The sequence below is a fragment of the Strix uralensis genome, chromosome 15 (genome assembly GCF_047716275.1).
Source record: "Strix uralensis isolate ZFMK-TIS-50842 chromosome 15, bStrUra1, whole genome shotgun sequence".
Classification (NCBI taxonomy): Eukaryota; Metazoa; Chordata; class Aves; order Strigiformes; family Strigidae; genus Strix; species Strix uralensis.
The window spans coordinates 18,132,926-18,147,001 of NC_133986.1; the positions used below are offsets into that span (position 1 = coordinate 18,132,926).

At 38.1% G+C, this 14,076-nt stretch overlaps 1 protein-coding gene across 1 annotated transcript in view; it reads left to right on the plus strand.

Moving 5' to 3' along the window:
- TRPM5 (transient receptor potential cation channel subfamily M member 5) overlaps positions 1-12,149 on the plus strand; it is a 51,829-nt gene extending 39,680 nt beyond the window's left edge. The window contains exons 20-27 of the mRNA XM_074884590.1: positions 284-416; positions 2,851-3,025; positions 5,454-5,622; positions 6,295-6,473; positions 7,196-7,328; positions 9,479-9,551; positions 10,583-10,673; positions 11,754-12,149. Coding sequence (XP_074740691.1) covers positions 284-416; positions 2,851-3,025; positions 5,454-5,622; positions 6,295-6,473; positions 7,196-7,328; positions 9,479-9,551; positions 10,583-10,673; positions 11,754-11,854 — 1,054 coding nt within the window. The 3' untranslated portion in view covers positions 11,855-12,149. The remainder of the gene's footprint in view (positions 1-283; positions 417-2,850; positions 3,026-5,453; positions 5,623-6,294; positions 6,474-7,195; positions 7,329-9,478; positions 9,552-10,582; positions 10,674-11,753) is intronic.
- Positions 12,150-14,076: the final 1,927 nt, after the last annotated feature.

The following is a 14,076-nucleotide window of genomic DNA, read 5'->3' on the forward strand; positions in this document are numbered from 1 at the left end:
TGTTTTGGCAATCACTCTACTCAATGTATAATATCTTTTTTTTTTTTTTTTTAAATAAATCTCATTGAAGCCCAAGACAGAGAATACAGTGTCCCTCCATCTTTTGACTATTTCTCATTGATGTACAGACATTATGTTCCTCTTACAGGCTTATGCAACCACAGCCCTGAAGCACTTGCCTTTTTCTAACTAGGCTATGCCTGGAAACTGAGTGTAATATTTGAGAAAATACTTCTCAGCAGTACTTGTTGAGATCTGATATTTCATTTCATGTATTCTGCAGGATGCTGAACTCGACTTTTCAAGCTGGCCGAACAATACTTGCCATTGATTTTATGGTGTTTACACTTAGACTTATACATATTTTTGCAATTCACAAACAACTTGGACCAAAGATCATAATTGTGGAAAGGATGGTAAGTGTGCAGACTCTCTCAGATCAATATTTGTGCTTTCAAAAAAATGGAGAGTAGGAAATCTTCTCTTTACAAAGGAAATCAGTTTATAATCTATCTTTATTTTTATATTTTTAAGGCTTGTCATTTTGCATATATTCACTTATTTGGCATGAATATTAGATGCAATGAGTTTGAAATAGATCCTTCCAAAGAGCTCTGTAGTTTAACAAGTTGGTCCCAATTTACTTATCCTTGTACCTTACCTAATCATTTATCCTCAGATCTGGTAAATGAAGAATAGAGTGTCTTTGATTTACTGCTATTCCTCCCACTTTATAAGCTGTGTGCATGCAGAGCAAAGACCCCAGACAGACAATGAGCCATTTACAGAAGGGCAGGGCATTTACTGAACAACTCTGCTCTGCTTGGGGACATAGATTATGTTATTTGCAAGAAGTGTGAAAAAAAAAAGCTGTGGAAAAGGACAGTTCAAGTTTCCCACAGGAGTTATTCTTACTTGTTCTTGTCCAAGTTACAATGAAACCATATTAGTACTCTGTGAGCATATGTTGGAAGATGTTGATAAAAGATTTTTATTTATTACCACTCTCCTGCAGGAAATGAGACATTAGGACTACGGTTACTGTGCTTGGGTATGCATTGCTATGTTGAAGTAGCATTTTATTTAGGCATGTTAATCCTCTAGGCCAATTAGCTCATGGTAACTGATTAATAGGAGTTCATCTAAGTGTAGGTGCTATTATAGAATCTACAAATATTTGATTTGTGACTCACAGCAGAGCTCAGTAAAAGCCCTAAAGTCTAAACAAGCCTATACATTGAATAAACATAACTACCAAGCTATTTGGATTTGTCTACAAATGCAATAACTGGAACTCTAACATGACATTTGCCTGGAGTAGCAAAAGGGTAGATGGCAAATAAATATTTGTTCTTGAACATTATCTAGCTTATAGCATTAGCAGACTTTTATTGTAAGAGAACAAGTCAGACCTACAGCTCCACTCCTAACCCTTCCTTGCTACATACCAAGCTAAACCAGGGCCTTGAACAAATACAGGGATGTGTCTCCTATGTTGGCATCTGAAGTCATGTGAGATAACACACAGATTAAGAAGATGCAAATAAGAACATAAACAGCAGCCTAGACAAAACCATAAAATGGGACCTTTCATCTTCCCCCCATCCAAGCCAACATATTGCCTTAGCATTGGTAGTTCAGTGTTGAACCCTACATCAAATGAAGGAACAGTGAAAGTTACTTCGGTGAATGATACCTTCTTGAAAGGTTCATCAAGTGGGTTCAAGCCAGACCATTTCCCTTACTTAAACAGAGAAGCAATTCAAGATGGTCTCTTATTGTCTTTCTCCTTTTTAACCTTGCTACAGAATTGTTGAAACAAGTCTGGTAGCTGCTAAAATGGCAGTTCAATGCCAGAGCAATGCCTGTTCACAGAGGGACTGCAGGTTGGAAAAAAATATTTCTAGACTTGCCACCGTTCTCTCTTAACTATAACACCATTACTGTCCTGCAGCATTGCTAAATTTTAAATCATCCAGAAAACAAAACAGATTGGTGAAAGTCTGAGAGACATCAGGTATGTCTTGCCTGACTGAGATACTGTGTTTCTTAATAGAACTCCAAGTAACATCCTGGAGGTCTGAAATGCCCATGCTTTGGGGTAACTGCACAATCCAATAATCTAATTGAAATGAATCTACAGTCCCTAATGAACTCTGTCAGATTAGATGGGAAGAGGATGAAGTGTTCCTCTTCCACCAGGGAAAAATTAATGCACTTGAAATACATATTAGATTTTTTTTTTAAGTAAGTGTTTTAGGATTTGATTACTTCTGCTTCTGTAGAGAAACACAATGTTTAAAAGCAGGAAGTCCTGAAAACAATCCCTCAGATGCATTACTTAGCTTGAAAGCCCAAGACAGAAGCTACCTGATCCTTGCAGCCTTCAGTGTCTGCTGTATCAGTGGTTCAGTATTCATCAATGAGCACTGACTGTTACCAGGATTCACTGCTGCAGCAGCAATCTTGTAATTCACAGTAAAGCAGTCGATGGATCTCACAGAAAATCTGCATTTGGAAGGTACATGAGATTCACTTAAAAGATAGAATGTGTTTCATTTTTAAATGTTACATGATTGAAAAGCAAGGTTTTGATTTAAAACATGCCTTTGTCTAAATGAACTACCAAAGAAAAATGCTCATTACAGGCCAAGAACAATATAACAGCAGCAAGGTCAGAAGAGGAATTCTGTGCATGGAACTGTATCCTATTCCACTTCCTTTAACTTAAACGAGCTTGTAAAGAAACAGAATTATCTGAGCAGTTTTCATGTAGAAAGACTACCGCTCTTTGACTATGCTATTACAGTCACCTCTCCTCCTTTTCTCCCCTCCCTCTCTCTTTTTTAGATGAAGGATGTTTTCTTCTTTCTATTTTTCTTGAGTGTGTGGCTCATTGCCTACGGTGTGACAACTCAAGCTCTACTTCATCCCGATGACAGCCGAGTGGAATGGATATTCAGAAGGGTGCTTTATCGTCCCTACCTTCAGATATTTGGCCAGATTCCACTGGACGAAATAGACAGTGAGGAAATTTCTTTCCTCCCCTAACTTGGCCATTTTTGAATGCACACTTCTGATTAGAGCATAGAATTCCTTCCCAGTATTGTTTGTTTGTTTGTTTGTTTGTTTGTTTTCATCTTTGTCCTGCAGACCAAAGCTTTCACATTACTACGATATTACTACTATTTGCAAAGAGCTAATGTGCATTGTGGAATTACAGTAGAGCATAAGGGTTGGCCCTATGTAGACAAGCTCTCTGAAATATTCACACAAGGATTTGCAATTTTAAAGGCTGGCATACCTTCTTTCACTTCAATCCATTTCCATTCAGTTTAACCTAGACCCAGATAACCCTGTGTAAACTGAAATAATAGCATCTCCATACATTTTGGCAGTAGTTTTAACGTGACAGTGTTAAAGCAGTACAGCTCTGCCCATAAGCAAACACTTATGTTTTAGAATAAATATTCCTCTAGAGCATTTGTTGACTCTGGAGGTAAAGCTGCCCAAATCAAATAAAGCTTGTAATTGCATATGTGCAACATTTCAAACAAAACAACATAAAAATAATAACAAGACACAGAAATACTTGGGCCTAAAAGTTCAAAGGCAACATTTTTGATAGGTAAGCAGGTAAAATACAGAATAGGTCATCTCCCAAAGAAGTCTGAAGTAAAGCCGTAGCATTTAGCCAGAATAACAGTGCTAAATGTCAGTGGTAATATTGAAGTAGGATTCAAACTTGATGTAATATAGATGGAACAAAAAAATCCCGTAGACAGAAGCAAACCAGTAAGCATTCCTTCATGTTCACTCTGCTTAATAAGAAAAGGCATATGTCTTAGAAAAGCCAAAAAAGTACTTAACTTTAATTGCCTATGGTGTGAGCATGCACAGCGCAACCAGTCACTCTTATTTCCATTAAAGTAATTGGAGAGAAACGAATATTTCTGGAATAGGATTAATCTCATTTGGAAATAGGTCAGATGTAGCATTCCCTAGAAATGTTTGTTTCTCTCCAAAGGGTATCGTCACCTGGACAAATAACTGGTTGAAAAACAGAGAAAAAAAGAATTAATTACACAGGCAACTTCCAGAAGGGAGTCATTTGTTCTGGGGCTCTCTGGGGCTTACTCTGTTTGACATCTTTATGAAACATTCAGAAAAGGAGATGGGTAATGAGGGGGACAAAATTTGCTGACAAAACTACATTACTGGGTAGTAAAGACTAAAGCTGACACCTAAGAGTTGCAGAGGAGCCTCGTGAGTGCTAAATCATCAAATGAAATTCAGTGTAGATAAATGTAAGGTAATGCACTTGGTGAAAGCAGTCCCAGCTGTGGTGAGCTTTGATACAACTGCATGCTCTAAGGATTATGATCGTGGGGTTATCCGTGGCAGTAGGGGAAAGAATTATTAGTGAAAAAATGGAGAACAAAAAAAGTAAATAATCATTATGCTAGTCTTAATCTGTGGATTTAATTCATAGCTGGAGACAGGAAACAAGGCTAGACCTCTAGTTTGATGCAGTAGAACCATTCTTACTAATCTTGACTGCAAGTTCAGATGTACAAAGTAGTTTAAATTTAGAATGAGGAACCCCATTCCCAGCTTTTACTGAGTTTTCTCGTCTAACATGCATACCACCATGAAGACTGCGAAGACAAGTATGTGGGGGAACACAACTGCTAAATACTCAAAGTTGGTTTGACTTCGGACCTCACAACTAGGCTAAAAAGAATACAGCCCCCCTTTGCTGAACGTTACTAAAAAGCCAGCTGTGACAGCCATGTTGCCCCTGAACGAGCAGCCAAGGTCTCAGGTCTGCATTGTCCTAGGGTTGCAAACCTCTTGCACATTAAAGCAATGTCTCTTCATGTACACAACATGATTACGTTTTCACAAAATTAAGATATTGGATATTAGTTCACATAAATGATCTTTCGACTGCAAGAATTAGCTCAGTAGCTCAAGCAGTCAAAGAACTGTCCTTTTAGGGTTAAGAGAGTCTCGTACTTATGGTCCTGCTAGTAGTCAACAAGGGCAGTACAAAAATACTACCACAATATTGGGTTTAATCTTCTAATGATTGTAAAATATTCAGAACAAAATTATGCTGCTGTTTATACGCAGCCAAGATTAAATCTCATTTTAGTAATCAGTATCATCATTGTCCTTGATTTATATCTTAACACTAAAGGTACATCCATCCATGTCACTAGTTCTTAAAAAAAAGACATGTTTAGAGATATTAATTCAGTTTTTATTTGCATTGAAATAGCTATGAAATGCATTACTTCAAACCTTGGGAACAATTTGTAACTTTTGCCATTTGTTGAGTCAGAGATTTTGCTCACCAAAATGCAAAGCTCTTGTCTCCACTCTAAGAAGAAAATGTGGCAGTAGGATTTGTCAAAACTATTCTTTTATTTCTCTATCTTCCTTTGCAGCATCACGAATGCATCCCAGGAACTGTACATTCAATCCACTGCAGATTCTGCAGGAGAACCCACCATCATGTCCTAACAGCTATGCCAACTGGCTCGTCATACTTCTGTTGGTCATCTTCCTACTAGTCACCAATGTTCTCCTTATGAATCTCCTGATTGCTATGTTCAGGTAAGAGCCATTTCAGTAACTATCAAGACAGAGGCTGCAAAGGTTTAACTGAATGCCCACATTTACTACATTGCTGCTGGCTGTTCATTTTGGAATACACTAGTAATTTTCCAAATTAATATTATTTGGGGATTGATAAGTAGACTTCTGTGATCATACAGTTCTTAAGTTCTCATCATCCTTACTCTAGCCACATTAAAGACAAGAAGAAAAGCAGCTTTTTTTACTGCTAAACATTCGATTAAACATGCGTGAAAGGGTCTGGATCCCTGGCTGTGCTGCAGCACAAGTTTGCAGGTGCAAAGCAGCTGTAAACTTGGCAGAGTTAACAGTGGATAATCTGCCCACAGGGGAAATGCTCGATGTCAGCACAGCTAATAATAATTCATTTGGTTGAAGAACTGACATGGCATGTTCGCTGGTCTTGCCTGAGTGAAGTGGAATTACCTTTTTTTTAAAAAAAAAAAAATCTAATGTATTTTTTAACATTTGAAAACTGAAACTACAATTATTTTAATATCTAAGAATTTACACAAATTTTAGATTACATTAACACTACTTGCTGAGCTTGCTGTTCCTTTTTTAAAGTAAATATGGGGCTAAATTTTGTAATAAGCTTTCGCTTGTTTCGGTAAAAACAGTTATATACTTTTTTCCCCCCCTCAATTACAGTTACACTTTTCAAGTTGTTCAGGGCAATGCAGACATCTTCTGGAAAATTCAGCGCTACAACCTGATTGTTGAATATCATGGCCGGCCTGCCTTAGCACCACCATTTATCATTATTAACCACATCACTCTGGTTCTCAGAAGAATCTTCAACAAAATGGAACATAAAAAAGAACATCTGGGTGAGTTGTTAACAAACATCTAGCAACTGGAGACCCTGACACTACCTAGGATATGCTGCATAGGCAAAACAGAAGAGCAATTAAGATTTCCTTAAGATAAGAGTCACTATTTATTTTTAACAAAGAGTTCCAGGAGAGTACAAATGAAAAATTGAGGCTTATAATATAGCCTCTACTATAAACAGTTTCCCACAATGCATTTCTTTATGCACCATAGTTATTACAACAAAGGTATCAAAATAAAACTGGTTAAAGGGATTTGATTTCTGAAGAGGTAATAATGGATAGGTTTAATGAATAGTTATTTAATTCACTCCTGAATTTTAGTAATCATTAAGTATGGACAACCCTAAAAATATATACCAAGTCTACTAGGATCAGTGGAATTTCCCAGTACAGACACGGACAGAAAGTGAGCGCGCTTAGAGAAATGGTGGTCCCTTAAAAGTTATAATTAAAAAGGCAGATGAAGTTCAGCTAATTCCAGGAGGTATTTGGGGGCTTTCTCTAGTGATGGCAAACTTGGCCCATCTAGTTTAATAGTGTCTGATAATAAGCCTATTTACTCCTCATTTTACACTGCATTTTCATAACATGACGCTCCTGCAATGGCAAAGGGCCTGCAATGGCAAGACTTCATTCTTCTTTAGCATAGCAGCCTTCCACTACTAGTATAAGAGAAAAGGGAGTAAAATATAATTCTTAATTTTTTTTTCCTACAGAAAGAGATCTTCCAGTTGGCCTGGATCAAAAAATCATAACATGGGAGTTGGTACAAAAAGAAAATTACCTTGTAAACCTTGAACAAGAAAGAAAAGCAAGCAGTGAAGAAAGGCTGAAGGCCACATCTAACAAGTATGTTATTCTGACCCACAATAAGTGCACCTTGCAAGTCTTCAGCTTTAAATGAGATGAACGTTCAGATGCTTGTAAAGCTTATATGAAGAGCCTAACTAGACTGCAGTTAGGAAATACACAGTCCATGAAAAAATGTGAGAAGCCAGCATCACTACAATATTAGAAGAGTTTCTGGCACTCTTGAAGTATGTACAATTACAGACCTGTAAGGTCCAGCCAAATCTGCAGTCAAGTTCAATGAAAATCATATTCATGAAGAAATGATGGAAGAATAGTTCCTTTGCTATACTGCAGTGCATGTACTTCCATCCCCTGTAGGGATACAACACAGACTTTTGCATTAGACTTTTGAATGGCTTAGACTTTTGAATGGAAGTTTAAGATATCTTGGATTACCCCCAGCCTACAGGTGCAGAAGAACAACTATTTATGGCTTTATGGCATGAGACTAGTTTTCCACAAGAATGTGTTAATGATACTGGCTCTAAAACTGTATTTAATTAACTGACACTCCATTTAAATACTTCTCTAAAATATCTCCCCACTAGGAATATCACATAAATTGGTTTAGTATTCTAAAGAAAAAGTCTGACATCATTATTCAGATGTTTACTCCTTTAAGTGAGACACAAAGTTGTTATATGCAGGGAAAACAGTAACATCTAAGGCAGTACTAAAAGCCAGACACCAAACCATTCTTTAAAGAAGCTTTTAACACCTGCTTCAGCTGTTTCCTGTTATGATAAAACTGACTTCAAATAGAGGCGCAATGCGTGTGAAAGTTATCGTAAGAAAGTTCCGTGGAAATGCTCTTGTGCTGTCTGTTTTCTTTCTGTGGTGTCTTTCAAACCAAACCTCCATCTGCCTGGCTCATAGAATAGCTGGAGGCCAGAACAGCATACTTGAGTATGTTCTTGGAAAATACTCTTCTCCCTCTAATCTACATAGACTCTCAATTTATAATAATTTAGAATTATAATCTACACAGACTCTCAATTTATAATAATTTAGAATTATAATCTACACAGACTCTCAATTTATAATAATTTAGAATTATTATGTTGGTTTAAACTTTATTCTCATAAGCATATCGCTGACAAACCCTAGAAATGAGAGCTCAATTGTTGAGATCAAAGCAATAAATATGTGTGTAATTGCTTCCAAAGGCCACAATTATATTCTTTCTAGCCTTAAAGCTAGAAAGCTTTAAAGATGGTACATTGTAGATGAAGATACTGCTTGGAGGGGAAAATTAAGGATCAGTCTGGCTTCACAGTGTCAGGTATAGCAGAGCCAGAAAGAGACTGGAAGAGGTTCAGATGAACACCACTAAACCCGAGGCTTTTTATCTTTGCTCTTAGGTGGTAGTGGTGTGTATTTGAAATCTTATGAAACCCGCAGAAAGAGATTCTTTGAACTTTGCATTGAACCAACCCCAAAATGCATGAGAGCCACCCAGCAGCAGCTTTTTCACATAAACCTGAATGGAATATAACCTGTTAGAGGGAAACTGTGAAATAGTAGTTAGGACAAAGCAGAGAGGGATTTGAGTAGCCTATGGGGAATCAGATGCTAAGAATAAGGAACTGCTGGGAGAAGAGGTGAAGGATGCAGCATGTGGACATGACAGTGATTTGGAGGCGCTGTATGGAAGTTCTCTACACAGTCCCTTTGGACTGCATGGCGAAAGGGATTTGAATGTCAAGCCAGTTTCCAAAAATTAAACCTTGTATAAATTTTAAATGGCTCATCTCCCCTGTGTTGATGGAAAATATTGTGGCTTCAGTTCCCACAGCAGGATCAGTTTCCATTTGGTACAGGTGGGACATACATGGCAGAGCTGGACCTAAGGCTCCTTTCTGCTCTCCTTGACTTCCCCAGCAGCTGGGGCTGAGTGCCCCCCACCAGAAGCTGCACAGCTGCCGTGATCTGTGTGACTGCGAGTGTTCCAGAAGTGCTGCTCTGTTCAATAAACACTCGTGGGAACACCTCAAAAGGACAAAACTTTTAGGGGGCTGTGGGATGTCTCAGCAGCACAGAACTGCCAGCGAAGGGCCCTGGCTCCAGTAAATTCCGTGGGGTTTGTGCTTTAGGATTTCTCCTGAGGCCTTTGCTTTTTGCTCAGCACGTCTGCTTTGTTTCCACAGGGTCGATAATTTGTCTAAATATTTTAGTGGATTGAAAGAACAAGAAAAGCGTTTTAAAGTTATGGAAGCCCAGGTAAGTAATAGATTTATAGGCATTTATATCAGCTTTAGGATTTCACCGTGTTTCTCTCATTTAATGGTGGTTTGGCAGACCCTGTTTAGGGATAAAGGGAGAGAGAAATGGATCTCTAGTACAGTTTCACTTTCCTTATCGTTTTCTCTGTGGTGATAAACATATGTAAAGAAACATAAAGACCTCCAGAAGGGAGAAAGGGGAATAGAGCATTTTTTGCTCTCTGTGTTAGTCTACTTGACAAGTGTCTATTTCTTTCATTAAGGATGCTTCTGGAAGCAAATGCTTCCTCTTCCCCTCTCCATTCTCTTCCTTCTCCCAACCTTTTCTTTAAATTGTCAACTGTGAAAATACCCATATTCTGTCTGACCTGACCCAGACTTCTAGATCCTTTTGGACATCAGTTTTTCTAATTTTCTCAGATACCAGATACCAACATCTCAAAGGGAAGTGTCTAACATACAAATGTGAAACACAAATAATAGAAGGAAACCCTATCTTGAGCTTTTGCTGACAAACCCTTGAAATATAAACAAACATTTTTTCAAACAGTCTGAAAACGCTCAGCATACCACGTGCTATGTAGCACAACTGTTATTTTCTTTGTCCCTAGAACTCTCCAGTGTAATTTTGGCTGCACTGAAGTTCCTTATCTTAATACTCCCATTGCAGTTTCTCTCCCCTTTCTTATCCATTTTATGGCTTCCTGAATAAAGTCCTGCTATTCAATGAACAATGTTGACACCATGTCAATGAACAATGTTGACACCAAATACAGGTCCAACAGGAACACACAAGAAATGCTTTAATAAGTTTGTGCCAGCTTGAGATAATGCAATATACTCACAAAAAAGGAAGGTATTTAATACAAATCTTCCTCTAAGAGTTCAACTATATCTTAAAAAAAAAAAAAAAAGTGGTATCTCTGATGCTGCTTCAGCCTGCTGCCTAGATTATCTTTCTTGCAAATTTAACAATGGATAAAGTACTACAAAAATTAGCTGATGCAGAAATCACTACCTATTTTGTAGATTTGCTACTGTACAGCTGTTATCTCCTCAATGGCAGAGGTTTTAACCAAAACCAACCTCTTGTGCAACCAACCAGCTCCAAACTATACATGTAAGTATTGAAAACAATCATGGAAAAGCTAATTAATACAGCTGAACAATTTTAGTTTAATTTTAGTTTAGTTTAAAAAAATGCGAGGAAAAAAAAATATTGGAAAAGAGCCACATAAGGAGGTACCTAGAGCTACAAGGAACAGAATATTCATACTTCAGAATGAAAAAATCACCTTTTGCAAAATATATTTAAAAGCTTTGGGGAAAGGACTGTTGCTTAGTGTGAGTTTGAATGATCTCACCCAACTTTAAGCATGTAAATAAGTATCTATTTGCCACAGGGTTTCTTGACAGAATTGTCTTGAGGATTTCCTGAGTCAATGAGACAGTACTACCAAAGTATTACCAAAACATTTAACATGGATAACAATAATCATTAAAAATAAAATTAAAATTGAGCAAGCCTCCTACGTTGTTTTAATCAACACAGCTCATTTGCCTTCAGAGCTGCAACTATTTCTGTCAGTTAAGAATCTTGTCTTGTGTCCCAGGGCTCCACTCTTTGGAGTTTAAAACATTAGAGACAGAAACAGACAATTTCTCAGCCACCACAGGATGTCCAACACAATAAAGTTTTTGGATGTTCTTCTTAATGATCTGTTGCAGTATCCACCTATTACTATCTATTACACAAAAAGCCCCCCAAACCCCATAAACTGAACATATACATACTACATGGGAAAAAAGAAGTGGCTGGAAACTCAGCAAGTCGTGACATGACAAAACCTCCAGTCTCTCAGACTCAAACTAACCTCAAACTTGACTTAATTCTGTTAGAAACTTATAAAACACATATGTAAATTGCTTCATTATCAACATTCCAGTAAGAAAAAACATCCTGTAGCATGATCTCCAGACATTTTAATACTGTAACTGCATAAAAATCAGAAACTTAAATAGCTGAAAAATAAAGCAGCAGCCCGTTTATATCATTTACTGAGAAAACGCACAGTAGAATCTACAGTATCTTTTTACTGTGGATTATTTTCAAGATTTTAAAGTTTCTTAAGCAATTACTATTATGTGCCCCTTGTCCTGAGGCTTTTAAACAAGTACATGGCTTTTCCAATCCTATTAGGTGTGATGAATGTCAACACAGGAGTGCCTTTGCCAGAAAGAAGTGAAAGAGAAGAACGTGCAGATCAGTCCGAGACTGACATCACATACATTGATAATTAAGTTTTATTCTCATTTCTTCAGATTAAACCTTTTGTCCTACTGAAGTACTGTAAAGTCTAATCTTATGAAGGCCTAAGGCCCAGTTCTCAAAGCCTTTACGCCAAGCACTGTCAACCTTTGACACTACTGAGGATTTCTTGGTCTTCCTCCTTCCATTTCTTGGAGTTTCTCCCCTCCTGCTCCTGTATCACTTGCTCCTTTCTCCAAAACTCCATTCTGCAAATAGCGCTAAAAACTTTCCCCTCCAGGATGATTCTACCACCTTATTTTCTAAATACAATCTGTCTTCTGTTCTCCAGACACCACTCCCTCATCCCATCACCATCATTGCTAACTTCCACGTTTCTCTGTTCAAGGGCGTCTCCCTGTTGAAGGGTGATCGTTTACACACTAAACACCAAGGCGCTGCCTTGGCCAAGAAAGCAAGCTCGTATTTCTGAGCTGCTTAGGAAGGAAATCAAGGAATAGTTTCCACAGGAAAGGGTCTGGGACACTGAACTATTACAGTCCATACAGTTCCTGGAGCTCTTACAACCCTCAAAGGATCGCACTCACCGTCCTCTTCCCGCGCTGGCTCCCGCCAGGTATTCTTTCACCGGCGTTCCTCAGCGAGGGCTCCTCTCTCATCCCCAGGGACTGCAGTCTCGGTGCGGTGGCTTGTGGTCACTTCCTGAACACGAAGCAGGTGCCCCCCCGCAGCCAGGCCCCCCGCCGCTGCTCCTCGATTTTTGTTTCAATGCCAGAAGCTCTCAGCTCACTGCTCTCAGCCTTTGCCTTTATGTATCACCCCGCGTGGAACGCCGCATCTACGCCTAAGTGCTTTTCTGACTTCATTTCACTTTTCTCTCTCAAAGCTCAGGAAAAAGAAAAAAAAATCACTTAGAGACTTTAAAGCAAGAATGTGTAGCAGGAATTCTCCTACAAACTAGGAATTTGGGCTGTTTGTCATTTTTTTCATTACTTAAAACTGGCATGCACACTTTTAGCATACAAAAGCTAGCTGGCTTTATTAGAATTTTGTATGAAAAGATACACCAATAAAATGAATATTACTACTATTCTTTAAAGGGAAATTTCTTTGGAATAATATAAACAGCAGCAGAAGGGGGAAGTACTGGATTGTGGTCTTTCTTACACTGCTAAGCTTCAACTGAACTTAATTTCCTCACGCATACAACACTGCTTCTGTGCAACGTAAATGTAGGTTGCACAAAGGCTTTGTTACCAGAGGCTGAAAGGAAAAAAAAAAATCTCAGTTCTGATAAAAATACCTTTCTGACTGGAGTCTTTTATTAATAGATATTAATCTTGCTACGATGTCTTCATAAAATAGGGATCTGTAGGGTTTATTCAGCTGTGCCCCCGCCCTCAGTGCTCCCTGCTAATTGGGATTTCGGTACTGCCCGACCTGCTCTTCACCCTGAGCAAGCAGCAGTCAGAAAACCAGTGAGTTTGTACTGAGCCACGTTTTTTGTTAGGAAATAACGTGTCTCTTAACAACCAGCGTGCCCTCCTCTCGGCAGCAGCTACTATTTTAATGGTGATCAGCACATTAATTATCCATTGGAACCCAAAATATCCAAAAACTTGGAATTGCTGCTACGTCCCACTCACATGTACCACAACAACTGATGTATTTAGCAATGACCCATTAATTAACGTGCATCAAACTGTACACATGAGAAAATACATTCTGCTTTTAAAATTAAAAGGTGAATTTCAAAAGATGGAGCAATATTACTCATTTTACATTGTCTTCTGCCTCTGCTGCCCAATCACACATCTGTTCAAACACAAAAGACCCAAATGATTTGGGCCCACCAGCCAATTACTGGTAAGATGCTGACACCCCCCCAGAGGAAGTAACCTCCTCACCGATCCCTGTTTGAGCAAGAAAAGTCACAAATTCTGAAGAAGGAATCTTTCACTACATGGTTATAAATACTAACATTGGGGTTGGTTAAGTTAGAATACTGGCAAAAAAATGACAGTCCAAACTGACCTGAACTAATTTGAGTTTCAAATCATATAACCATTCAAAGAATTTCACCTTTTAATCTTATTTATAAAATTTATTAACATTCTGTGTGAAAAACTACTATTATTTGACATTCATTACAATGTGATTTATTGTATGAGGTGATTCATCCCATGAGGTGATTATATATTGTAAAATGATTGAAAATGTTAAAAATGTGAATTTTAGAATCTAAAATATAAGA